Source organism: Emydura macquarii, unplaced genomic scaffold, assembly GCF_026122565.2.
Source record: "Emydura macquarii macquarii isolate MOO-44397 ecotype Brisbane River unplaced genomic scaffold, CSIRO-AGI_Emac_v2 contig_1644, whole genome shotgun sequence".
NCBI classification, from domain to species: Eukaryota; Metazoa; Chordata; order Testudines; family Chelidae; genus Emydura; species Emydura macquarii.
Window position 1 is genome coordinate 6,231,795 of NW_027131781.1, and position 27,388 is coordinate 6,259,182.

The 27,388-nt window shown below is 48.6% G+C and overlaps 1 protein-coding gene across 3 annotated transcripts in view; it reads left to right on the plus strand.

Annotated features, from left to right (window-relative positions):
- The window catches only part of IGDCC4 (immunoglobulin superfamily DCC subclass member 4), a 174,407-nt gene that overhangs the window by 126,797 nt on the left and 20,222 nt on the right, over positions 1–27,388 (plus strand). For 2 of the 3 annotated variants that reach the window (XM_067555562.1, XM_067555564.1), the window contains 11 exons: positions 784–948; positions 3,110–3,247; positions 5,543–5,716; positions 6,444–6,677; positions 15,799–15,906; positions 17,235–17,418; positions 18,242–18,369; positions 19,547–19,717; positions 22,131–22,268; positions 24,067–24,172; positions 25,355–25,589. In XM_067555562.1, coding sequence (XP_067411663.1) covers positions 784–948; positions 3,110–3,247; positions 5,543–5,716; positions 6,444–6,677; positions 15,799–15,906; positions 17,235–17,418; positions 18,242–18,369; positions 19,547–19,717; positions 22,131–22,268; positions 24,067–24,172; positions 25,355–25,589 — 1,781 coding nt within the window. The remainder of the gene's footprint in view (positions 1–783; positions 949–3,109; positions 3,248–5,542; positions 5,717–6,443; positions 6,678–15,798; positions 15,907–17,234; positions 17,419–18,241; positions 18,370–19,546; positions 19,718–22,130; positions 22,269–24,066; positions 24,173–25,354; positions 25,590–27,388) is intronic. The other variant, XM_067555563.1, reaches the window with a different exon arrangement.

Genomic DNA, 27,388 nt, shown 5'->3' on the forward strand with positions numbered 1-27,388 from the left:
GAACAACGCAAGTTACAGTGACCTATGCACCATCCACACCTGTGCTGTGTTGGCAGGAGATACTCTCCCGCTGACAGAGCTTCAGCCTCTTGCGGAGGTGGAGTAATTATGCCGACACCAGACACCCTACAGTGGCGCAGCTGCACTGATGTATTGCTTCTCGTGTAGACCTGCCCTAAGTGATTTCCTACCTTCTAAACCACTATTCCATCCTCTGTATGGCAGTGAAAGAAGAATAGGTGAACGTTTTGCCATCGGTCTTTATTCCATTATGACACTGCTGTACTTTTGATTTTCTGTACAAAATGTATTATTATTAATGAACGTATAAAACACCAGAAAAATGCTTGGTGCCAAGGGGCAACGACCGTGGCTGAAATAGTCAAACGTGGGTGTCTAGTGCGAGGCATCTCAATCTATGAATAAGGGCTCTGACTTTCAGAGCGTTTAGATGAGAATCTACAGCTTCTGCAGATGTCACTGGGAAGCATGAGCTCACGTGGAAATCAGGCAGCTTATTTAGGTTCCTTAGTATGGATTTAGGTGCCTGCCTTCGCTAAAAGACCTGCCCAAAGAGCTTCCTGCCTATGTGATGACGTAACATGACAGAGGAAGATGGCAGACATTGAGGAGGTGGCAGAGGGAAGACCAGGGTTAAATAACAATGGTTTCAAAGAGGGAAGGCTATGGTTTGTAAGCCTTCTGGAAGAGCTGATTTTGGATTTGGTCGGTGTCTTGTTTCCTGCTTGTTGTACTGATGATGGGTTTTTGCATTGTCTCTAGGATCTGATAACGTGGAATACCAATTTGCTGTCAATAACGATACCACCGAGTTTCAAGTCAAAGACCTAGAACCCAATACCAACTATGTGTTTTACATGGTTGCATACTCCCAACTAGGAGCCAGTCAGACTTCCTCTTCCATCATCGTGCGGACACTGGAGGACGGTGCGTTGAGTAGACGTGCACTGGTGTGTCTGAAAGTATTTGCAAACTATCAAGAAATGGTTTCGTTTCACAAATGGAGTCATCACAAAATATCTTACTGGTGTCAGTTTGCCACAAATCCAGATGTGCTGCTAGTGTGGCCTGTTGCATATGGATATTTATTTAGGCTTTTTTTTTTTTGTCCAGCGTGTGGGGGATAGTGATCTATTTGGGCAGCAAAAGGCACTAGATACTATCTTGCTGTCTTCTGATACTGGTTCAGTTGACACAGACACCGTTACGTGAACTGCATTCAGCCATTCTGGATTTCACTTCAGTAACAATGATTTTGCTCAGTATGGACTTGATCCAAAGCATACTGAAGCAAACAGAAAGACTCCCATTTGACAGCCCCTGGCTCGGGTTCAGGCCTCCGGTCAAGTCTATTGAAAGAGACTATCTTGCATTTATATCACTTTTCCTTCCAAAGGTTCCAAAGCATTTGATGAGGAGTATATCCAGAACGCTGCCGAAATGCAGCCGCATATGGCTGGAGGGTGCTAGCCAACTAGCCCACAACATGCTGGACTACAGCGGCATTAAGGGGACATTCTGGTCACATAACCAGGCAAACGCCTCCTGTTGTGGGATCTGTAATGTCCACACATGGCTTGTAAAGTTGAATCTGAAATTCCCCCACATAGCAAACTGCATGATCTCTGTGGATCTGTGTCATGGGGTACAGTGACTGGTGGGGGCACCCCCTTGTGGCTGGGTCTGGGGATCGCATCTCATAGAGTCTGTCAGTCACGCCATCGTTGCAGTGGTCTCTCCTCCAGTACGTCCGAGCACTCCGTCTTCGTGACTCAGCCCTCCAGCTGGGTCACGCTATCGTCTTTCCCTTCTGGGATACCAAAGTCCCGCCTGCCCAACGGTCTGTACAGCTGTCCCAGGCAGTCCTCCGTACCGGTTCCCAGTCTGTGCCACTTCCCCCGTGGCTGGTAGGGGAACCGGGGCCTGCCCACTATACTGGGTTGCAGTCCAGGGACGCTATCAGCAGCATCCAAGGTCTACAGTCTGAACTCTCACTACCCTGTCCCTGGGCTTGTTCCTGTTTTGCCTTCCACAGGCTTTCTTCCCCACGACTCCTCTGGGTGACCCCCTTCCATCAGGGACAGGATCCCAGGGCTTCAGCTCTCCCTGGGTTTCCACGTCTCTGGGCCCAGAGAATGACTGCAGACTCTCGCTCTGCAGCCCCCTTCCACTCTCCACTTCCTGGCTTTATACAAGCCCAGCCTGCTCCTGCCCAGTTGGTCTTCATCTTCCGGCAGACTTTATCAGCAAGCCTGACTCTCCCCCAGGTGCCGTAGAAGGTGAATTGGCTCTTTCTGAGCCACCATAACCCTTTCAGGGCTGGTGTGGGGTGAACACCCCGTCACAATCTGCCTTGGAAGTCTGGAAGTCTGCCTGGAATACAAATCTGTGGTTCTAGGGAGACTGTGTTTTGCAAACCTGATGCTTAGATCCTTGAGCCATTCCCCTATCTCCCCCCCCCCCCCCCCCAGCTTTAAATCTCTCTGTTTCTATAGCAAAAAACTGAAAGCAGATAGGCCTCTCTAAAGCAAACTACCAAATCCTTAGTGGAACAGGGATCGTTTCTGAGCATCGTTAGGGGCTCTGTGTTTAAATTCTGGAAGCAAATGGGTAATCGGCCATTGAAATGCAAGAGGGGCAAAGGCAGAAGTGGAAGCCGTTGTGGCCCCACCACTGGCATTAAGTATGTGTGATAGTGTATGTAGGAGCCTGTACTGTCAGCCGCCTTACAACGGCTGAGTCATGCCGCAGGCTACTCATTCCATCTTCCCCAGATACCCAGCCTACCCATTGAGATTCAGCCTACCCAAGGGTGTTAGCCTCCTCCCTCGGCAGCACGCCACCAGCGGTTATGACTGTATACTCTTCAGGGACGGTACTTTCAGGACTGAGGACAACCAGGGCTCACCTGCCCAGAGGAGTGAGTCAGTTAGGGAAAGCCCAAAGCCAATCCCTGAACCTCCAAAGCCCCTGGGTTCAGACGTGTGTGTGCCAAAGTCCCCCAGTTGTGCCTCCCGTTGAAGCAGCTTGTTTGCGCTTGGTGTTGGATGGAGGAGAAGTCTCATCTGTTTGTTGCCGTTTGTCCCAGTCCCCAGCGCTGCTCCTCAGCTGTCTTTGTCGAGTATGACCCCTGCTGACATCAGAGTGACGTGGCTGCCCCTTCCTGCGGAGCTGAGCAATGGGAAGATCACGAAATACAAAATTGACTATTGCACTCTCAAGGAAGGTGAGGAGGAAATGGGTTAAACTGAATTTGGTGCATTCAGGGCAGTGTTGCCGTTCTCAGAAATGTATTGTGTGTGTGGTTAGTGCTGGCACAGGGTGCTGGGAGGAAAACCTTTGGGACCAGAAGCCTCTGTTGACCTATAGGAGACGTACAGCATAGAGAACAGCTGCAGGCTTCCCCGTACTGCCCCACGGATGTCTGCCTCCCCTGAAAGGGCCAGACAGGAATTCACTCCCCAGAGCCCGCTCCGTACCTGGCCACTCTTGGCTGAGATCTGCTGTTGCATTTGCCAGCTGTGGATTTTGCCCAGTGGGCCTATGTCCACATGGGAAGCGGACTGAGAATTGCATTTCACACAGGCGAACAAATGGCCACCGGAGGGTAACAACTGCCTGTCACTGATGCTTTGTGTATTTGGAAAGCGGTTTCATGTTGATGGGGGGAAATGGGGAGGTGTATTCGATTAATTGGAACTGGAATTCGAATAAAACCGATCATTGTGTCTAAATAAAACTGGTATCCTGCCAAGTGTTGGAAAAATATTCCAAATGAGGTTCGTTAGCCCTGCACCAGATAGAAAAGAGATCCACGCAGGTAGTTGGGCAGTCTCCAAGTTTTTATTTCTGCAGAGGTCGGACACTTCCCAGCAAGTGGTCAGTGTGAGACCCCGAAGGCATGCTCTCTTGCATATTTATACAAACACAAACAAAGAAATTACATATGCATAAATTCTTAATGCTTATTGGTACACTCAAATTATTATTATTATTGCTATTGGCTTTACACTTTCTGCCTCTTCTAAATGTAAACATATGCATAACATAAAAGATAAGGGCAGAAGATTTCAACTTATCTATCAAAATTGTCTAGTCTATTTCCCAAGACTGAAGAGAAAGCAAAAATTACTTAAGGCTGACTCCTCATTTCTCCTGTTAATCTCTCTCTCTGACCTTGGCAGAGATAAGCACCATAAAAACAATGGAGAAGAGGAGGGGGTGGGTGATTTCAACAGAAAGCAGAACACTAAAAACAACTAAAATGGAGTAACTGTGGTCAAGCAAACAATTATTTTCCTTCACAAGCCCATGTAACTACCTTTGCCAGGTTTCGGCTTTCTCTGGTTTTATATACAGTGTTAGCCAGTACAAGAAACCTTCCGTGGGGACAGGGGCATTTTCTCCTTTGCGCCGGCGTCCTGCACCGAAAGCAATCCTCGCACTGCAGTTGCTCCCCTCCAGGATGTAATCTCTTTTGCTAAGGAGGGGATAGAGAACCCCACAGTGCTGGTGCGCTAAAAATAACCGCGTGGATTTGCAGCATGGCTGGCCGTTCAGGCTAGCCACCTGAGTTTGGACACGGGGTCGGGCGGGCTTGCACGTGGGCAGCCAGCCTGAACGGCTGCCGGAGCTGCAGCTTCCACACTGCTGTTTTTAGTGCAGGAACTATCCCACGTCCTGTCTACCTGTGCTGGGAAACACAGCTCCCGACTGCAGCGTAGACACGGTCTTCCTGTTTAGCTGCCGAGCAGGATGAATCCTTTAAACATGACCTTGGCATTAACCATAGGACCACTGGTTGAATCTCTAGCACAGCTGATCGTTGCAGCCCCAGTGGAAATCTCCGACCAGGCTCCGTTTAAACCTTCAGCTGATTGCACCTTATAACAGAGATGATCTGAGGAGGGAGTGTTCACACGTGGGCCTGAATTAGGTTTAGGCTGGATTTGAAGGGCCATCACTCAGAGCTAAGCTTCTTGGTTCACATCAGTGAATTAAGGCTAGCACTTGGCTACAGAGTGGATGGCACCAAAATCTCACCAGGTGCCCTTCTGAGCTTATGGCCCAAGATGTCAGCTGCTGTCTTGAGATGTCTGCTATCTGCAATGGTGGAAATTTCACCCCATCAGCTGCTGTTGTGCGGTTTCTGCCAGGTTCCCACTGACTCATGGTTTCAGCTGGATCCAGACTGGAAGTGTGTGTGTGTGTGAGAGAGAGAGAGAGAGAGAGAGATGAGGATCGCAGATCCCTTCAGTTCTGAATGTGACCCAGAATGGAAGCAGTAAAGGGATTGCTGATTCACGGTTTCAATCTCTATTTATAAACCATCATCGCGATGTCATGTGACATGGGGGGCGGGGGCGGGGAATTCGCCACTGGGCAGAAGGCCGGCACAATTCACCAGGTAAGTCTGACCTAAGCTTATTTGTAGCACAGATCTCACACTGCTGGCCCTCTGCACAGGGGTAAATTCACCATGGTTGGAATAAAGACGTCTAACGTGTTCCCTTGGCTCCAGCAGATCAGATCTCCTCCACCGAGGTGGGTGCGAATGAGACGCAAATTACCCTTGACTCACTCCATCCCAATAAAGTCTATAAAGTGCGCATCGCAGCCAGCACCAGTGCAGGGTATGGAGCCCCTTCGGAGTGGATGCAGCATCGTACACCTGACCGGGACAACCAAACGCACGGTACGGGGCTTGGTGGGGTCTGCATAGCTCCTTCTCTTAGCAGGGGGCTTGTAACAGCACGCCTGTGAGGGGGGGAGGTCAGTACCAGGATCCCCATTTCACAGATGGGGAAGCTGAGGCAGTTAGAGCAGCTGACTTACCCAACGCCACATAGGTTGTGTCTACACTAGGGAATTGTAGGTCCCAGTCACACCAGAACCCGTCCCCTCCCTTTCCATTTATTATAGGGAACCAGAAGGTTTTCCCCCGTCCCAGGCTACTGGGTGCATTGAAGAGGGGTCCATCTCCTCACACCTCCCAGATCTTCCTCAGGCTGCAGCTGAAAAGCAAGGGCTCATGAAAAATGAGTGTGGCCAAGTTTGGAAGTGGGTAGACAAAATCGACATGCAGAGATGAAGGCAGGGCCAGTGGACAGCAGCAGGTAAAGGTGGTGCTGTAGCTAACTCAAAATAGGGCAGGCAAACCCCATCCCACTACAGAAGAGCCAAGTCTCCAGCTCTAACTGCTAGACTGCACCACTTCGTTATGTAGATGAACATCAGTTCTATTATTCCGTGTTCATCTGGATGGCCAGTGCAGTGATAGAATCATCCCAGCTCCTCTCTGTGACATCAGGGGCACATCCCCTTCCTGTCCTTCAGGGGGGGAGAGAAGGGAGCCCCTTAGCAAAGCAAGGAAATGCTGAGGAGTCACTGAAGTGTGGGTTTCTTGCCTCTTGTTTTTCTAGTTCCGTTTGCCCCGACAGAATTAAAAGTCCGAGCGAGGATGGAATCCCTCCTGGTCACATGGCAGCCCCCAGCCAACCACGCCCAGATTTCAGGCTACAAACTGTACTACCGGGAAGTGGACACAGAGGAGTCAAGTGACGAAAACCCCTCTGACGGCACTGAAGAAGAGAGCTGGGCTGTGGGGCCCATCAAGCTAAAGAAGAAAGTGAAGCAGTATGAGTTAACTCGACTAGGTTAGCTGGTTAGGTCTATTTCTTACCAATGCACACTGGCACCGCGATTCCACCTTGCAGTGCAAGGAGGTCACGATTGAGACCTTGGAAGAAGGGGCAGAGTTATTTGGCTGCAAGACCTTCAGGTGCACCATTGCATCTTACCGAGTCTGCTGAATGCCCAGGAGTTCTAAAGCTCCGCCCAGCGTGTCATTCTTTGTCCAAATTGTGGCAGGCCTGAGTGTTCTGAAAAACTAGGGGGAGCAGAAATTAATCTCTGTCTCTTTCAGATCACCTGTCAGTGCAGTATCCGAGGTATTTTCAAAGTGGAGTTTGTTAAATGCTTGAATTTAAAATGCTGAAACTCCTGAAAGCTACTGTAGTGACAGATCAGAGCAGTGATTCAATTATATCTGGTGAAGCACAAATTGAAATTGTTGGTGTATCCTACATTCTTATCTAAAAATTCAGGTCAGAACAATTATCTGTCCCTACCTACGTAGTTGTAAGAACTTCTCTGATGCAGCCAAGTTTGAATGTTACTTAAGGTTAAAAAGCACCTGAGATGTCTGCTCCAGATTAAAATACAGCCATGAATTAATCCTCACCACTCTTCTCTCAGGTTGGTATTATTTTCCCCATTTTACAGAGGGGAAAAATTGAGGCAAATAGATGTCATGCTCTTGGTCAGAGAATGAGTCTGAGTCACAGCAGGGATAATAACCACAATCAGAACTGAAAGACAACTTTAGATAACAAGATGCTTGTAAGCATTTGCTACAATCGGCTCTCTCTATAGCATGTGACCACGGTAAAGAGTTAACTAACTAACTGATAAGAAATCAGTCATGCCACAGCTACTCTTGAAATAGGAATCTCCTGCTTTGACTGGTTCCCTCCTCCGCCCCACACCTCACCCTTGTAATCGTCATGTCCTGTAACTACTAGACCCAGAGCTACAATACATGGGACTCCATGCAACTGATCTTCAGGTAGTGTCAAATCAGCGTAACTTCCTTGAAGCCAGTGCAGTTATGCTGATCTTCACCAGCTGAGGTTCTGGACCCGTGTACCGGAGCCTTTTGCTTTGTTGACAAAGGCCAGCTGTTGAAACAGCAGTCTGAGTGTTAATGCTACTTTGATTTACACACCCAACATATCTTATGGATGGTATAACAGTCAGTATATGGGACCAGGGAGGCTAACTTGTGTCACCACTATATAAACTTCCCCCTCTAGAATCACATTACAGTTATGTCTATTCATAGCGCTTAGGGGGTGTTAACAGTTACAAGTCACTCTGAAGAATTTAGATCTGTAATTATTGCACTGGGGAAGCCACATGTGAACATCAGATACTGTCCTTCCCACTGACAAACCAGTGAAGAGAGAGCTCAGGAATTATTTGAATTGGTTCCAAATGTTCTGGCACATCCGTGCTCAGTACATCACTTGTTCATCCATAATTACTTCCTTAAATTTGGGCATCAATCATCTCCTGATGGTTTCCTTATGATGGGGCTGATGTGGATTAGCTATCGTAACTTCATGAAGAGTCTGACATGTCTCCCAGTTGGGGGCGTCCTCTTCTTCTTTTCTTTTGAATGACATGCTCCTGGGTGCGTGGAAAAGGAAAGGGGTAGACGGTCCTTGTGTATGCTGAGAATACAAAATTGGTGGGGCAGGCAGGGGAGTGTAAAAAGAAGTGAAAACACATCAAGGTTTGAAGTACGAGCTTGCTAATTTAAGGCCTGACTGAAACCCTGACACTGGTGTGTGCTCACTCGCACAAGTAGGCGTTGATTTTGTCGCGGTTACTTGTGTGAGTAAACATTGCGCGATCTAGACCTCGGGCACTTGGAGAGAATATTGCAGTTAAGATACAGCTGAGACTAGGGGTGGGATAAGGAACTGTGAAGTATGAAAGTAGGGAAGAGAGTCAGAAAAATCATTGCACAGGCAAAGGGAGCAATAGAACATTGTAGTCAACACAAGTCTGTCATTTAGGGCTTAACCCTGAGAAGTGCTGAGCTCCACAACTCCCATTGATTTCAATAGACATTCTAGGTCTGGTTCTAGCAGTTAGTCACCGGTGACAGAATGCAACGATCAGGGCTGTGATTTAGGCCTTGTCTACACTAGAAAGTTGTGTCGCCGCAAGTTACAGCGATGATTAGAAAGTGTTGTAATGACAACGCTTGTGCTTGTCCGTGCAGCACGCATTGCATCGCCGAAGCACATCCACACTTGGTGCGCTGGCTTTGACAGTGAGAGCAGTGCACTGTGGGCAGCTATCCCTCTGTGCAGCTCGCCACCTTGTGCTGCTAGGGGTTGTGAGAAGGTGGAGGGGATCACAGTGCATCATGGGTGCGGGCTCAATGTCCCATGGTGCAGTGATTTCTGTCCAGTCAGTCCATGGGTTTCCGACTGCTTTTCACAGCATTTTTCAACAGCCCCATTTTCCTGAGCACGTGTCATCTCTACGTGAAAGGATCCTGCACTGCTCTCCACCGTTGTGAGTGTTCTGAACACATCGCGGCTGGTCGTGCAGCATATCATGAGTTCCCAGGTGGAACAGGAATCCGAGATGCCTGACCTGCTGTGTGCCATGCAAACAAACCACGCTGGATTACTGTGTGCATTCACGAAGCATCTGCACATGGTGCACTGCCGCTTTTGGGTGTGTGAAACAGGCACGGAGTGGTAGGATCTCATCATTATGCAGGTCTGGGATGATGAGCAGTGGCTGCAGAACTTCCAAATGCGCAAAGCCACTTCATGAGACGCTGTGCAAAGCTCACCCCTGCCCTGTAGCGCAAGGACACAAGAATAAGAGCTGCCCTCTCGGTGGAGAAGCGCCTGGCGATTGCCATGTGGAAGCTGGCAACTCCAGACTGCTACCCGTCGGTTACTAATCAGTTTGGAGTCGGGAAGTCCACCGTTGGAGCTGTGTTATCGCAAGCGTGCAGGGCCATTGATTGCACTCTGCCACGAAGGACTGTGCGTCTTGGAAATGTGCGTGAAATAGCAGACGGCTTCGCAGCGATGGGTTTCCCTAACTGTGGCGGGGCAATAGATAGCACGCATGTCCCAATTTTGGCCCCGGACCCTCTTGCAATGGAGTACATCAACAAAAGGAGTACTTCACTATTACTACAGGGTTCGAGACAGTCCCAGCCCTCCAGCTCTAGTGTGCAGGATGCAGGAGAGGGAATCTCGGGTAAGTGATTTTTTTGAGCTGATGATGCTCGGTTACATGAGGTGCAGCTGTCCTTTGCTTTGTTGCATTACGCAGCTAGTTGACGGGATAGAAAGCACAAGAGTCGCTGTGTTTGCGTGTGCTTCTCATTCCCCAGTTCAGCTAGGCAGTGAGTGGCAAAGTGTGTTAATTCACACTGAGATTTCACAGGAATCCTCCAGAGAGATCTCTAGGAAACTTTCCTGGAAGTACTTGCCAATCGCCTGCTGGAGATTCCTCGGCAGAGCTTTGTTTCTTCCCCCTTGTAGGAAACTTTCCCACGCCAGCCAGCAATCATTTGTCCAGGGACCAAAGTGGCACGTAGGCGAGCACCATAGGGACCCGGTTTAAAGCTGCTCGCATGGAGGAGATGCACCCTAGCACCCCTCCTTACTCTCAGGAGTGAGATATTGGCTTCTACGGCCCCCACCTGTGGAAAATGGTGGCACAGTTTGAAATTTTGTCCTGATCTATCTGCATCAATATCCCAAACAACCACCCAGAACCTTTACCCCAGCTTGAGGGCCCCCCTCCAAGCACAACTCACCATGCCCTGGTTGATCGTCGAGCCGTGCACTTGCTAGGTGACAGTGAGAAAGAGGTGTATTTTGCAGTAGTGAATCAATGTTGTTAGTGCACTGACAATCATGCTTCTGTTCATTGTTTGTTGTGCTTCACCAGATTTGCCCTTGACGGGAAACCCCTCCACACCTGCCAAGTGCCTGCGCCTGATAAGAAAATGACCATGGAGGAGCAAAAAGGAGATGTTCCAAGAACTCCTCCAGTCCTTTGAGGAGGGGGAAAAAAAAAGAAAAAAGAGCATGGAGACTGTCCGAAAATCAGAAAATTGATAGGCAGGAGAGGAAGGAAAACTAGGAGCGAGTGATAGCAGGTCATGAGCACATGACAAAAGCCATGGAGGAGCCAACGGAGCTGCTAAAGTCACTCATAATGCTGCAGACTGAATTCATGCATGCTCACCCCCCTCTTGTAGCCAATACAGGGCTGTTTTCCATGCCCTCCCCAAATTCCACCCACACATTTCTTCCAAATTCCCAGCCCGTCTCGGTACCCTGTTCACTCCACCTCTTCAGACAGCGTCCAGAATGATAGCTGGACTTACACCCAGCTGTCGTAGCTCTTACTGCCCCTCACTGCTTTCTTCCATTCAGCCTAGCTTTTTGTGTGTGTTGTGAATAATTGTTATTTAATAAAGACATACTCTGTGTAAAATAAGTAATCTTTATTTGTCTCTTGCACATGGTGGTTGCACCTCACATTGATACACATTGCAAGCTGGATAGCAGTCATGGCATGGCATAGGGCTGTTTACAAAGACACCTTATTGGTGTTCACTGTCAAAATAGTTCTTCAAGATCTCCTTGATTCGAATGGCCCCCTATTGTGCCCCTCTAATAGTCCGATCCACCTCTGCAATCCACCCAGGTGAAAATATTTTACCCTTGGCTTCACAAATATTATGGAGCACACAGCAGATAGCTATAACCATGGGAATATTTTCCTCATTTAGGTCTAACTGGCCCATAAAGGCATCACCAGCAAACTTTTAATCTGCCAAACACACGTTCAACGATCATTCAGCACCTGCTCAACCTGTTATTGAAGCACTCCTTGCTGTTATCCAGGTTGCCCGTATAAAGTTTCATGAGCCATGTCAGTAAGGAGTATGCTGGGTCTCTCAGGATCACTATGGGCATTTCAACATCCCCCATCGGAATCTTTTGGTCTGGAAAGAAAGTCCCTGCTTGCAGCTTTCTGTACAGGCCACTGTTCCTGAAGATACGAGTGTCATGAACCTTCCCTGAGCAACCCGCGTTGATGTCAGTGAAACACCCACAGTGATGCACAAGTGCCTTCAATACCATAGAGAAATACCCCTTTCTATTGATGTACTCCATCACAAGATGGTCCGGCGCCAAAATTCAGACATGTGCCATCTATCGCCCCGCCACAGTTAGGGAATCCTACTGCTGCAAAGCCATCCATTATTTAACACACATTTCCAAGACTCACAGGCCTTTGTATCAGAACACGATTAATGGCCCTGCCCACTTGCGATAACACAGCTCCAACGTTAGACTTCCCGACTCCAAAGTGATTAGCGACCGATGGGTAGCAGTCTGGAGTTGCCAGCTTCCACACAGCGATCGCCACACGCTTCTCCACCGAGAGGGTAGCTCTCATTCTGGTGTCCTTGCACCACAGGGCAGGGGTTGAGCGCACAGGGGGTTCCATGAAGGTGGCTTTGCGCAGTTCTGCAACCACTGCTCATCATCCCACCACTCAGTGCTTCTTTCACGTTCCCAAAAACGGCAGTGCACTATGTGCAGATGCTCTGTGAATGCAAACGGTAATCCAGCATTGTTTGTTTGCATGGCGCACAGCAGGTCAGGTGCCGATTGGGAGCTCATGTTATGCTGCATGAGCAGACGCGATGTGTTCAGAACGCAGACGACAACAGTGGAGAACAGTGCAGGATCCATCCTTTCAGATAGAGATGGCGGGCGCTCGGGAAACTGGGGCCATTGAAAAATGCCGCAAAACACAGTCGGAAACCCATGGAAAACAGGATAGAAAAGACTGCATCACGGGGCGTTGAGTCCGCACCCATGATGCACTGCATCTCCGCCTTCCCACAACGCCTAGCAGCACAAGGTGGTGAGTTGCACAGTGGGATAATTGCCCACAGTGCACTGCTCTCTCGCTGTCGATGCTAGAGCGCCAAGTGTGGACGCACTTCGGCGACACAATGAGTGCTGTGGGGACAGGCACAAGCGTTGTAATTACAGTGCTTTTTAAGCAACACTGTATCTTCCGTTGACAACGCTTTCTAGTGTAGACAAGGCCTGAGGTTGGGAGAGTCAGGGCCCAAATGAGCACTTAGTAAAATGAATGCAACTATATATTTGGTGTATTGGAAATATTACAGTCATTCAGGCCCCATATTTGAAATATGGACTAGATTATTCTGGATATATTTAATATAGGCATATACATATTTGAGGGGATGCAACAAAACATATCTGCTTTCACTCTGCCTGCTGGCTTTGATAGAAAATCTTGACAAGTTGATAAAACTTAGTCTGGAAGCTTTCAGATATTGAACTTCTGGGCCCAGATTATAAAAAGCAGGAGCCTAAACCAAGCCTTCAAAATCCAGCATGGCCTGATTTTCAGGGGTGCAGTGGAAATGATCCGGATTCGTGCGCAAGGGGTTGCAGGTACAAATCCCAGCTACTAGTTTGCACAAGTGGTAAAAACTGATGGTCAGAATCATAACTGCCAGAAGCTTTGTTTGCAGTATTAAGCCTTGTGTTTCACAATCTCTATTCGAGGTCAGGCTGAGGAGCAGATTATCCCACTTCGGCTTGCTGTGGGGTTTCCTGCACTTTCCTCTGTAGCATCTGGTGCTGGCCACTCTCACAGACTGGGCTAAATGGACCTCAGGTCTGATCCAGTCTGGTAATTCCTAGGTAAGTACTGAGCGTCCTGCTGCAACTAGCAATGTCCGTGGGATCTGCTGCATACTCGCACTTCTGGAAATCTGGCCACTTATTTAAGTGCCTAAATGTGGATTTAGAAGCCTGACTTCAGGCTTTCACTTCTGTAAAATTTTGTCCATGATGCTTAAAAGGAAAAAATCATTACTGCAGAGTTACTGTGTTAACGGTAGATTCAGACACAGTGAGACCTGGCCTTTCCTTCCTGTCTTCCTGCTGTTTCTTCCAAGGCAGGTTGTCTGCTGTGGGCATCGGCATTTTGCAAAATCTTCCTTATTGCCCTGACTCTCCCCCACCCAGAACAGACTCATTTCCCAGGGTTCCTCTCTGAAGCCTTTGTGAAGCTGAGAAAATAAAGCACAAAGCGAAACTCTGAGCGAGCGTTACAGAGAGCGGGGCCGTCGATCGGTTACATTCCTCTGAGCCTGAGAACTCAGCGACTCTGTAGTCCAACAGTGATCACCTCTGCCTCAGTGGAATTCAGAGGCTCTTCTTTGGTCAGCGGAGGCATGAATACAAGGTCAGCCAGTCTGTTTGCATCACAGTGCAACGCCCAGGCGGCCTCGCAGGGAGACAAAACTCTGTTTGCTTTGGGGAGGCTTTCAGCAAGAAAAATGTGGATGAACTGTTTTTAGATTCCAAACGTGACCATGGATTGTGAAGCCGAGGCAGCCTTTGGAGCACCTTTTGGGTAATTGGCACCAATAGGCCCTGGGAGCATAATTGGAGCAGTAATAATAAAATTGGCATCCGTAAGACAGGCTTTGTGCTGCTTCCATTGGCACAGCAAGGAAGCCAGGGAGCCATCGGGGCAGGGAAAGAATAGGCACATCCCTAATTAACAAACTTCATCAACTAAATGCAGACGCGGGAACCAAAAAGGTTAGGGGCTGCTTTCAGTGCCTTTCGGAACAAGGGACTAGATGTCCAGAAAGATAATTGCCAGTTTCTCTCTATTTAAAAACTTTGAATCTTTTAAGTAGTTTCCTTGACTAAACATCCCTGCTAAAATGTCCCCCAACACGGCAGAAGAGAGTTCTGGTTTGTGAAAGACAAGAAGAAAGAGGCAGGCAACCTTTGCAACAGCCTTTTGGACTGTTGGAGCTAATTTTGGTGTCCGTTTTAGGAACTAAGTCAAGCCCAGCTAATGCTGCTGGGAGACATTCTGGGCCTTTTCCTATACCCCCGTTTGGGGTCAGTGGAAGAACTGCCCTTGAAACGGAGAACGGATCCCGTGCTTCTGAGGGCACCAAAAACTCTCGACTTTCACGGACGTTTCCAGGGTGCAAGGAATTGCAGGATCCAGCACCAAGTCTTTAAAAATTTCCCCAAGTGGTTGTATAATGTATCCTTCTGCTCAGAATACAGGAACAGGAACCTGAGCAGAGGTTACAGAAACAGTGACACAATGAGTGGCTTGGAGAGTTCACCCACCAGGCTCAGGGGCCACTGAAGGGCCCTCTGCATAATTAGAGGGCGATTGGAAAATGGGGCCCACGACGTTTTGTAGATTTGCTAGGGTGTCGTTGAATTACCAGGATAAATCAGTGCAACACTTTTGTTTACTTTGGACGGTCAGCTCCAGCACGTGTGGGTAGGGGTGTGGGAGAGAGAAACTTTTCAGGATAATCCGACTCCAGTGCTTGCAGGACATTCATAGCTCGCCAAACAACTCTTAAACAGTCATCTTGCACTGTGGGAGCATCTCACGGTGAAGCTTTAATGCAACACGATGCTATGGTAGAACCTCAGAACTCCGAACAGTTCAGGAATGGAGGTTGGTCATAACTTTGAAATGTTCGTGACTAAAAAGTTTGTAACTGAACATTGACTTAATACAGCCTTGAAACTTTACTATGCAGAAGAAAAACGCTGCTTTCCCTATATTTTTTTAGTAGTTTATGTTTAACACAGTACTGTCCTGTATTTGCCTTTTTTTTGTGGTCTCTACTGCAGCCTGATTGCGTGACGAGGTGTGTGGTTTGTGACTCTGGTGATCATAACTCTTGAGGCTCTACTGGACTTTCAATGATAGAGGCAGGCGCATAGCACTGAGGGGTCAGGAAGTCTTGAGTTCTTATTATGCTCGCTCTGCCACTGACTCAATCTGTGACCCTGAGGAAGTCACCTTGCCTCTCTTGGCCTTGGTTTCCCCAGCTGTAAAAAGGGGAGGATAATACTTTGTAGGGTTGTTGCATCTTGATGAATTAGCTAATATTTGAACATGGAAAAAAATAAATCCAGAGGGGGGAGCGGGGGGGTATCAGAATTGTTTTAAGCCACTGCAGCTCTGTTGAGATGCTTGGGTGAAGATTAACTTCTGCTGAGTGGCTTCATTGCAAAAAGTGATTTTCGCAATCCAAAGCCGTGTTGATTTTTCCAGCCCCTGGAAGACTCTATGAGGTGAAGCTGGTGGCATTCAATAAGCATGAAGATGGCTACGCAGCTGTATGGAAGGGCAAAACGGAAAAGCCGCCAGTGACGGCAGTAGGTAAGAAACATCTCTGTGACTTTCGAGGGCCCTTCTTAGCTATTTCAACCACTACCTTCTGCTTGCATGTGCTGCTCTGCCAGTGGTTCTTAAAGAGTGACCGGGACAAAGATATGGAGGCAGCCGTGAAGGAACTAAAGGGAGACATCAGTCATGCTCTAGCACTGGTGTCCCACCTAATCATTCTCCACTGAGAATTATGGGTGCCATCAGGATTTCCAGAGGTGGGCCACCGAAAAGCGTTTCTTGGCGCCGGCTGGAGTGCTCAGCCCAATGTGACCTTAATTATTCATAGGAAGGCATCTCGGGAGGGGGGGAAGGAATGTCCTCACGCTCTCTTTCTACCGCCACTGAACTCAGATGGCTGTGATCCCTCCCCCGCACTGCAACCCTTTCCGAGAAACACGGTGGGAGCTGTGCTGGATGTGCAAGATAGCGCTAGGTTATATTGTACAGATCCAGATGGCAAAGTTAAAACCAAACCGCCTCTGCTGTGTTTTGAAAGGGCACAAGAGTGGCCCTCTGGGGACCTGGGTTCTATTCCAGCTCGGACACCAATCTGTTGTATGCTAGCAGGCAAGTTAATTCATCTCTCTGGGTCTCTCTTTCCGCTCCTTCCCGTTGTCTGTTTAGATGTTAAGCTCTTTGAGGCTGGACTGTCTCTTACTCAGTGTTGATACCCCACCTGGCACGGTGGGACCTCTAGGGCCTGTTGTAATACAAAACATTAATAAGGTGAATGTACCGTACAGGATTTTGCAAGCGCAATAAAATTTGTTTGTAAGGGTGGCAAACCAGTATGAATTTGGCCACAATGTGGTCAGACGTTGCTAGGATGGTCTTGTTTGTACAGCACCTAGCACAGTGTTGTCCTGGTCCATGACCAGGGCTCCTGGGCACTATGGTAATACAGATAACTAATAATCATACAGACATATGTGTCAGTTTTGTTATTTGTTTCCCCTAGGAGTGAAAATTAAGCTATTCTTGTGATCCTCAAAGCATATTCTATCTATTCATGCTCCTTATGTTGCCCTGTACCATTGTATCTGAGCACCTGACGATCTTTAATGTATTTATCCTCATGCACCCTTGTGAGGCAGGGCACGGCTGCTATCCCCAACTGAGGCAGAAAGAGGCTAAGTGACTTGCCCATGGTCACATAGGAAGCCTGTGGCAGAATAGAGAATTGAACCCAGGTCTCCCATGCCCCAGGCTAGTGCTCTAACCACTGGGCCCCCCTGCCTCTCGAGTCATCAGAAATGACTGCTCTTCTCTCTCCCATGCCACTTATACTTGCGTATTTCTTCTTCCTTTGTGTACCATAGACCCTCCAGTTCAGAAAGGCCCCCCACTACCCCCGGCCCATGTCTATGCAGAGTCCAACAGTTCAACCTCCATTTGGCTCAGATGGAAGAAACCAGACTTCACAACTGTCAAGATCGTCAATTACACCGTGCGGTTCAGCCCTTGGGGACTGAAAAACGCCTCTCTCGTCACTTACTACACAAGGTGAGAGTGTCACACAACGGGCTGAGCGACAAAACGGCTTCCTTCTTGGAAAGAAAACAAACACGCAGGAGAAATACGTGGGGAAAACACACCGTTTGGTGGTTCCCCAACTTCACCGCTTTCTGTGTCCAGGCCACATGGGCCTCGGGCTTGTATGAGTTTGCTCAGTTCTAAATCAGGGGTGAGCAAAAAGCAGCTGCTAGAGAGCTGTCCTTGTCTTGAAACACAGAGATGGGGCACAGGAGAAAGCGGGTCTTAGTCAGCAATCTTCCCTCTTGATTTGTAGGGGCCAGCCCCCCATGCTGGAATCTGTAGTTCCCATATCTGTATATTAAGGATCAAGCCAGCTGTAGTGTTGCCAGCCCCAAATATTCAAAAATCATGACTCATCAGGCTCCCCCAAAATGGGGTTTTGGTTTAAAAATCATGACATTTAAAGAATATAATACATTTGGGGTGGCTTGTATGTTTGCCTTTTGGATTTTGAGGTGTTAACGGGGTCACGTTTTCAAGCTTTTCTCTGCAAGCAAATAATAGATCAACGAATAACCATGAAGGCTAGAAACATACTCTTTTTTTTTTAAACGGAAGCCGTGACTCTCACATAATCCCATGATTCCCGGAGCTTGGACTTTAAGAAACATATGAAAGATGGTGAGACTTTTGATAGAATCATGAGAGTCGGGAGAACTGCAGCTATGATGTGTTCCATTGCACCCACAACTTTTCTGGCCGCCGTGGTCCTGGCAGGTTGCTGAGACGGTTGTCGTTGGGACACCCCAGCCTACATTAATCTGTCCTGGGTGTCTGTGTTTTTTGGCAGTTCTGATGAAGATATTCTCATCAGCGGGTTGAAACCCTACACCAAGTATGAGTTTGCAGTTCAGTCTAATGGTCTTGGGATTGATGGGCCGTTCGGCAGTGTGGTGGAGAGATTCACCCTTCCAGACCGTAAGTAACACCTCGCGGTGAAAATAAATTCCAAACCTCGCTGAACGCTCCCTGATTAGTGGAGCAGTGATGTGAATCTCGAAAGGCCGTTTTCAGCTGCCAGTTCTTTTGTTCCCTCCGTGCACGCAGTGGGCAGACGGAATGTATTTATTGTGAATCTCTTTCGTTTGTGCGATGAAATGCTCAGGTGTCTGCCGGGCTGTCACTTGTCGCCCCTCAGTCCTCTTCTGCACAAATGGAAGCTGAGAGCCATTTGAAAAGACGAGAGCCTGTGCAAAGCACAATGAAGAGATGCCTCCATTGCACTTTGCTTTGTGAGCGGAGAGGCATGGAAGCAGAAGTCAAGAGAAGCGGTTGATAAGAATCGGGGCAAATGTGTTTATTTCAGTTTGGGGTTTTCTTTTGTTTTTAGGGAGGGATTTTTCCCCTGAGAAATCCTGCTTTCTGATGAGGAATTGAGCGTGGGTTGCTTTGAGCGACGGGTCCCGACTAACCCTAGCAGATATGAGAGCGGTTGGGCCCAGCGTGGTGTGTAGAGACAGCGGCAAGAGTTCAAGCCTCCCACTCCGCCCTGCCCTGAGAGCACTGGCAGGCGCTGCTAGTGCTGGGAAGTCTGGGGATACCCACTCCCATTCTATAGCAACCTCCAGCGGCTGCCTTGGGAATGGGGTTAACAGACTTCGGAGGGTGGGTCACATCCGGCTCTCCTGAGCCAGCGGTGGTGATAAGAGAGCTTTGCGGGAGGGAGAATTAAAAGCAAAACGGGTGCCTGGGGCTAGGAGGATTCCTTGCCAGAAGACAAGAAAAGCTTCAGCGTGTTTTAATGCTGTCTCTGTTACTGAGCTGTGCAGCTGCACTCGTGTTTTCCTGCTACTCCTTAGCCCGCTGGCCAAGACAGACAAACTCCCCTTTGTTTGGACTGCAGATAGCACACCCAAGTATACCATGATCAGCCCTGGTTTTGCACCGTTTGCATCCACCAAAGTAGGCTCGTGTCTGTCTGGCGTTTGCAGATCCCTCTGGTGCACATCTGGCTCCTGCCTCCAAGTGCAACTTTGGCACGTACCCACTTTTGGGGGACCAAATTGGAGGTGCCCAAAGAGCTGAGCTTTGGCCACTTCCACTTCTGTTTCTGTGGCACGTGTGTGGCTGTTAGCCATCTCCTTTGACTCTTCAGGGCCGTCGACTCCTCCGTCTGACCTCAGGCTGCATCCAATCAACCCATACGCCGTGCAGCTGCACTGGTGTCCTCCCGTCGAACCCAATGGCATCATCGTGGAGTACGTCATCCTGTACAATGCAAACAACACGCAGCCCGACGACATGTGGACTCTGCTCACGAAGGAAGGTGAGGACCGGGAATAGCTCAGCCGTGTGTACGCTGCGCCGGGTCCAGTGCGGAGATGCGTTCACATCAGTCCATGTGCCAGTCTTGGTTCAGAACCTCCCCTTTTGCCCTCCTCTCTCTGCCTTCTGGCGGGAGTCATGTGTCTCCGCCGTTCAGGGTCTAAACGTTGGTAGCGGAGAGATGTCTAACGAGCTGGGGGACAGCTAATGCTCATGCACGGCTGAGCCAACCTGGCATACGATTAGAAATAGAGGAGGCGGTGGAGAGCCGCAGCTGAGAGCAGAATCTGAGCACTGAGAAGAGAGGAGGGGAGATGGGTTTTGAAGGAGGTGGAGTCTGTTGCCAGCCGCCTCTTTACCAAGGCTCTTGAGTGCTCTTTGTAGGGCGGTTGCGGAGAGACAAGATGCTATCGAGAGGCAGCCAAAGAACTTTCTGTTGACTGAATGTCAAGGCTGTGACTGAGAGATAAGAGGGGGGGAAGCCAGCTGGAGAGGCACGCTCAGTCATTTAAAGACAACGCTGCCCGTGTGCAGCTGCTCAGAAGCACATCGGCCGCCGGGAGGCCCTCAGCAAAACCAGGTCGCTTGTGCGGGGGGCGGTTTTCATCTGCTAGGTAACGGTGTGGAGGCGAAGCTGCTGGCTGGGGAGCTGAGGCCCATGCCCGTTACACAGGTAAGCGGAAGTGACGTGTGGAAGGTGCAGCGAGAAGTTAAGAGCTCTGCTGGTCCTGTCTTGCAGTTCATTCACCCGTTGCCCTGATCTCTGGAATAAGAAGAATGAAGGATAAGGAATCACCATGGCACGGGTTAAATGGATTCAAAGCTTCCTAACTGTTAGTCTCAGAATGTAGCTGTGAATGGGGAATCAGTTTTGAGTGGGTGTATTTCTAGTAGATTCCCGCAGGGATCGGTGCTCGGCCCAACGCTATTTAACGTTTTTATCAATGACCTGCAAGGAAACACAAGGTCACTACTGACAAGGTTTACAGGTAACACAAAGCTTGGGGGAGGAGTAAATAAGGAAGAGGACAGGTCACTGATAAAGCTGGGTGCAAGCAAACCATATGCATTTCAATATGGCCAGACATAAAATTGGATATCTAGATAAGTCTAGGTAGGTAGGCCTGCACACTGGATGGGCGACTATCCTGGGAAGCAGTGACTCTGAAAAGGACATAGATAATCAGCTGGGGCTAATGCAATCCTTGGATGCATAAACAGGGGAATCTCAAGTAGGAGTGGGGAGGTGATATTACCTCTGTATTTGGCTCTGGTGCAACCATTTATGAAATAGTGTGTCCAGTTCTGGTGTGCACAGTTCAAGAAGGATATTGACAAACTGGAGAGGGTTCAGAGACGAACCATGAGAATGATTAAAGGATTAGAAAACCTGCCTTACAGTGCTAGATATATAGAGCGCACTCTTTTTCGCTTGACAAAGAGAAGGTTAAGGGGTGACTTGACCACAGTTTTTGAGTGCCTACAGGGGGAAGAGAAATTTGATAATAGAGGGTTCTTCAGTCCAGCAGACAAAGGTAGAATAATGTCCAATGGCTAGAAGTTGAAACTAGACAAATTCAGAGTGGAAATAAGGCACACTTGTTTCATAGTGATGGTAATTAACCATTGGAACAACTTACCAGGGAACGTGGTGGGTTCTCTAGATTGGGTTTTGGTTTTATTTTTTAACAGATTTGTTCTCTGATTCAAAGAGCAGTTAATTCAGGGAAGTCCTGTGGCCCGTGTTACAGACTAAATGATCACAATGATTCCTTTTGGCCTTAGAATCTCTGAATCTATGAAAACGTGAAGGGTCAAAAATCTCTGGGGGATGGATGGAGCTGAACTGAGAGCCACTGGTTAGATATTTAGGAATGTGTGTTAATCAGGAATTAAAGTTAGCACGTAGTGGATTGGGCCCAGATCCTGCCAACGTTTCAGCATGTGCATAACTTTACTCATGAGAGTTGTCCCACTGGCGTCAGATTGGGCTCAATCTATGGGAGCACAGACGGGGTGGCCCAGGGGCCTAACCAATGAATGACATAAATGTAAAGAGTTTCAGGCCAGAAGGGACCATCTGATCATCTCGTGTGACCTCCGGCATGCTACAGGCCAGAGAATTGCATCCAGCCCGGAACTTAGGTTTGAGGATAGCATGAGGAAGTCTGGCTGCGGGAGAGGCTGGCTTCAGTGAGATTACTCGCATGAGTAAGGTTTCACACATGCAGGGCCATGCTGCTAGTGAGCATATTAGTTAGCTAAAACATAATTGTCCCAGGATAGAAAAGGGAACTCCTTCTGGTGTACTGCTCGCAAGCCTCTGCCAGCCAAGAGAACGCATCAAAGTTCTGCAATCCCTCTGAGAGCATTGAAACTGGAAACATTAAACCTTCTCCCCTGCTTTTGATCAGGAAATATTTTCAGCACCGAGGTGCATGGGTTGGAAAGCGACACCAGGTATTACTTCAAGATGGGAGCAAAGACCGTTGTAGGATCCGGGCCCTACTCGAACGTAAAGGATGTGCACACCCTTCGGGAGACGCTGTCAGGTATTCCGGTTTTTACTCCCCCAGGAAGCATGCCAGGTTACCGAGGAGTCGCTCCGATCATTGAGCTCCGCTCCCTAATTGCACGTAGTCAGTAGTTTCGTTTCGTGTTGTGTGCCAAGCGAATGTGTGAAACGGCCTGATCCTGCTGCGTGATGCACAGAACACGAACATGCTTAAACCAATGCAGGGGGTCGAGGCAAATTCTGCGGGCACGCAACTCCTGCTGACATCTGTCTGCCACTTGCCTATGTGTCTTTCGGGGCAGGATTTGGCTCTGATTCACCACCTTGCCGCAGCCATATTAGTTTATGTAGCATTGAGGCAATTGAATTTTAGACAGATGCCAGTTTGCTTGTATCTGCTTAAACCAGTGATAGGGAACCTAGGCTAGTGAATGAGCCACATGAGTGGCCCTCCTTTATCTCAGTGGGCCGCAAGATTGAAATCAGGCATGTGCATTAACCATGACCTCACAAATAAGCTTAAATACATTTAATACAGGCTGAATATTTCATAACGGGTTTTTGGCTACAGCCACTACGGCTGCATCTTCCTCTGTGCCTTTTGATCTTGCACTTGATTCTCCTCCGTCTCTATCACGCCACGTAAACACAAAGAGATCTATGATAAAATTAAGGGCAGGTGACTGGTAACAGTAATAGAGGTAAGCACAACCACTCACGACCGTTGGCAGGAGCGCACGGCCGTGCTTGACGGACTCAACCTGGAAGCGTGGCTCATTCGCAGTGTCGCCATATTAAAAAATAAATACTGTATGTGTGAATGTAACTACATTCATCAAAATTATCAGTAGATTATGTAATTAATATTAATTACAAAATTACTTAATGTTACAATAGTATAACAAAAATTACAAAACCACTTAACTGCCAAAAATGCAACAGATTGTCAAATCACTGCAAATCTTGTATGATTCTTTCATGCATGTGAGCAACTTTCAACAAAATGTCTCATGGGCCGCACTCCGAAGCCGAGGGGCCGCACATTGCTCACCACTGGCTTAAACAGTCACTGCCAAGTACTTTTTCCCCTAGTGTTTTTATAATTTTGTGTGTGTGTGTGTGTGTGTGTGTGTGTGTGTGTGTGTGTGTGTGTGTGTGTGTGTGTGTGTGTGTGTGTGTGTGTGTGTGTGTGTGTGTGTGTGTGTGTGTGTGTGTGTGTGTGTGTGAGAGAGAGAGAGAGAGAGTCCGCAGAAGAGAAGAATGAGGGGGGATTTGATAGCAGCCTTTAACTACCTGAAAGGGGGTTGCAGGGAGGATGGAGCTAGGCTGTTCTCAGTGGTGGCAGATGACAGAACAAGGAGCAATGGTCTCAAGCTGCAATGGGGGAGGTCTAGTTTGGATATTAGGAAAAGCTTTTTCACTAGGAGGGTGGTGAAGCACTGGAATGGGTTACCTGGGGAAGTGGTGGAATCTCCATCCTTAGAGGTTTTTAAGGCCCAGCTTGACAAAGCCCTGGCTGGGGTGATTTAGCTGGGGTTGGCACTGCTTTGAATGGTGGGTTGGACTAGATGACCTCCTGAGGTCCCTTCCAACCCTGATCATCTATGATTCTATGATTAGATATGAGCCCAACTTGGGTCCACTCATCTCACTTCCCCTGGGCTTTGGGGAACACTAGATCTGGATCAATAATCTGTGCCTCAGGCCCATTTTATATATACGCATCCAAAGGCTGCTGCAACGCAATTGACACTTTTCCCAATGCACCGGATGCTCTTCGTCGTCTTCCTGTTAGTGTTTGAGACGCTGACTTGACTCTGTCCTTCACCTACTAGATGCCCTGGATATCCACTCAGTCACCGGGATCATCGTGGGAGTCTGCTTAGGTCTCCTCTGCATACTCTTTTGTATGTGTGCCAGTTTCCGCAGCAGCAAGCAGAGGTATGCATTGCATTAACCGGACAGTAAAGAGAGAAAAGCACCAGTGTGCAGCAGGACAAAAAGGCCTGTGAAATCCTTTCCCACGTTGAGATGGGCTGTTCTTTAGAGCAATTGAATTTAAGGCGGTTAAAGCTGCAGTACATAGGGATAATCCACGTCGTTCAGTATAAAATTCCTTCCCTCTGATGGTGCTTTGAGGTGCACGCCTGCTAAGGAGCACGGGTTTTCATGACTGTAGTCTGTTTTGCTATTTTGTATGCGTATGCAGTAGCTTTTCTTTAATTTGCATTGTGAAAGCAATTGTTTTTGCAGCGAAATAGAACGCTAATTGCCCTACCAAAGCGCATTATCCTTTATTCATCTCTGTGTATGCAGAACACGGCTCCCGTCTGCATCCTGGCGTTTGGGTGCCTGGCTGGTAGTTATAAGCATGCACTGAACAGCTTTGTGAGCTTCCAGCTGGGAAGACTGTTAAAGGATCCCCTTTCTTCCTGATGCAGTGGAGTGGGTTGGCATGAGACCTTCATTTGGGGTGTATTGGCAGAGTTCTGTTGATCTGACCTAGGAGTCTGAACCTGGCCTGAAAGTGCTTGTAGAGGAAGTGATTTGAAATCCACCTTTTGACGGAAGCCGCAGTTTTAGAGAGGGGCCTGGAGGGCGAGTGGATTGAGCGCGGGTCTGGGAGCTAGGAGCTTCCGCAGCCTCATTCAGGCACTGCCACTAACCCCTCCCCCGAACCTCCCTCTGTCAGCTGTAAAACGGGGGTGATGAAACGTACCTACTTCATGCGGGATGTGAGACGCCTGAGTGAGCGGTACATCCTTGCCGTCGTCTCTCCCTCCCATTATCGGGGCACTTGTCATCTGCTGGACATGGGGCAGGTTGTGGAATCTGCACGCTGTGCGTGTTACAGAGGATTGCTCTGCCTGGGCTCAGGAGGTATTGGCCATAAGTGGTGACCAAAGGAGCCCAGGATTCGGGCCCTAACACAGCAGAGAAGACCCAATGACTGGCCCGAAGCAGAGCATTTCCAGACCTGTTGATAACAGCCCACGCAGAGGGTCGAGCATCTACCACTGCTCCCAAGCTGGGGGAGGACAACATTGATTGGCTGGACAGGGGAGCTCAGGGCTGTTTGCCAACCAAGATGGAAACCTTTGTTTGTTTTCCCATCCCCTGCAGGGAGTCCCTGCCGGGCCTGGATTCTCAAGCGGCAGGGAATCACACCTCCTATCACCGGGGCAGGCAGGGACCGCCCGCGCCCAACACCAAGTCTGATTCTCATGAGCTGGAATCCCTCATGTCCCCGCTTTCTGAAGAGGTTCCCTTGCCCCTGATGGACATCACGGAGCTGACGGAAGTGCACAACCTCATCCACCCCAGCCTTCCGGGTGACAGGAGCCATGGGATCAGAGAGGTATGGCCCGTGCAAATACTAACCACTGCTTTGCTCAGGTAATCCGGTTCCCCTGGAGTGGCACCCAGGAACCAAGCTACTGCCTGCAGGGTCTGGGTCCGAGATCCCCTCAGGCACTGGAAAGTGCTGATCTGAATGGATCGTTTTAGGCTGTGGCGCTAGCAAGGCGAACTCCTGTATCAGGTGATGCTGGGTATCTGTGACTACAGGGTAGTATCAAATAGATTTCCTATAACGTGGTTATCCTGGGCGATTTCCCCCCAACACACTGCTTTTCATATCCAGCTGTGGTAAGAATTCCCCAGTTCCTACAGTGAGTGTAAGTCATCATCAGTGCCGGGAGGGGACGTACCCTGGTGATGCTCTGGGGGTTCTCCCAGGCCAGTCAGGGGGGGTGTCACCGCCTGCCCTGTAACCCTGGGTGCTTCTGTGCTGTGCAGCTTTGGCTCACAGCCTGCTCACGGCACAACAGGCTCACCCTGGCTTCCACCAGCCTGATTCCTCCTTGCAGGGTGACAGCAGCAGCCCTTCCTGTGCTGAGTCTGCCCAAATCGTCTCCCCTGCGGTGTCTAAAAAGAGGGATTTTTAGAAATTAAACCTATAGCATTTAAAAGAGACAACATCCTTTCTTCAGCTTTTCTCATCCTGGGGAATTCTATAGAAGGGATCTAATTCTCTATTACATTCTATAGAATGGTTAAAAAAATATGTTATAGAAAGGTCCTCATTATCCAATTATGGACTTTCCCACAAGGGTTCTGTTGAAAGCCAGACCTTCTTATACTTGAAGGTCAGCCGTGCAAATTTTGCAGAGGAATTCCTCTTCTTCGAAGATGGATCGAGATGCAGAGTTGCGCTGGGGATTTTACCTGCCTGGCGTATCTACAGGCCAGTGGCAATATCATTTCAGATGCCGGTGATTGCTAGCAATGAACCTAAATCCCCAAAGTTTTGGATCCAGGCTTCCTCAAAGTCTGATGGTATTCTGAACCAGGGATTGGGTTTGGACCAGTCTTTGGTGTTCATAGGACTGGTCCAAAGCCCATTGAAGTCAACAGAAAAACACCCACTGGCTTAAGTGGAATTTAAATCAGGTCCTGTAACCCTGTATAGAGCACGTCCATCCAGAGACCCCACAATAGCATAGTGCGATTCTGTGACAGAGAACTTCCTCCAACCTCTTGGTAAGAAAGATGGTGGTGGGCTCCGCTTCGTCTGAGTCTGGTCAGAACTCTGGTTCGGTTGCTAGCCTGGTGGAATTTAATGAGTCTGACCAAGACACGTGACTTTCCACTGAAGACAAGTAACTGTACAAGGATCTTGTGGCAATCAGTAAATCAAAATGGACTGTAGCTCAAACAGACGGTATGGGTTTGATGCAGAAATGACGGGGTGAAATTCTGTGGCCTGTGTTATGCAGGAGTTTGGATTAGATGATCATAATGGTCCCTTCTGCCCTTAAAATCTATCCATCCATGAAAGAAGGTTGAAGTGGTTGTTGGCAAAGTGCAAAAGATGATGAAAATTTCTTTTTGGACTGGAGTGGTAAGAATCTCCATGTATTTAGAAACAAAGAAAACAACCTGTCACAAAAAAGAGAGTATCGGAAGCAAAGCCAGAATGCCGTATCTGAGAACTTATATCGAGAAATATCTCAGGCTTTTTATAGAGAAAATTGGGTTGTCCTGTCTGATACTGTGGATGCACTCGCGATCCAATCCCTTTGTGAATCTTGCTACACTCTTGACCTCTGTGAGATCTTGTGGGCATGAATTCACAAGTTTAACGATCGGGTTTCC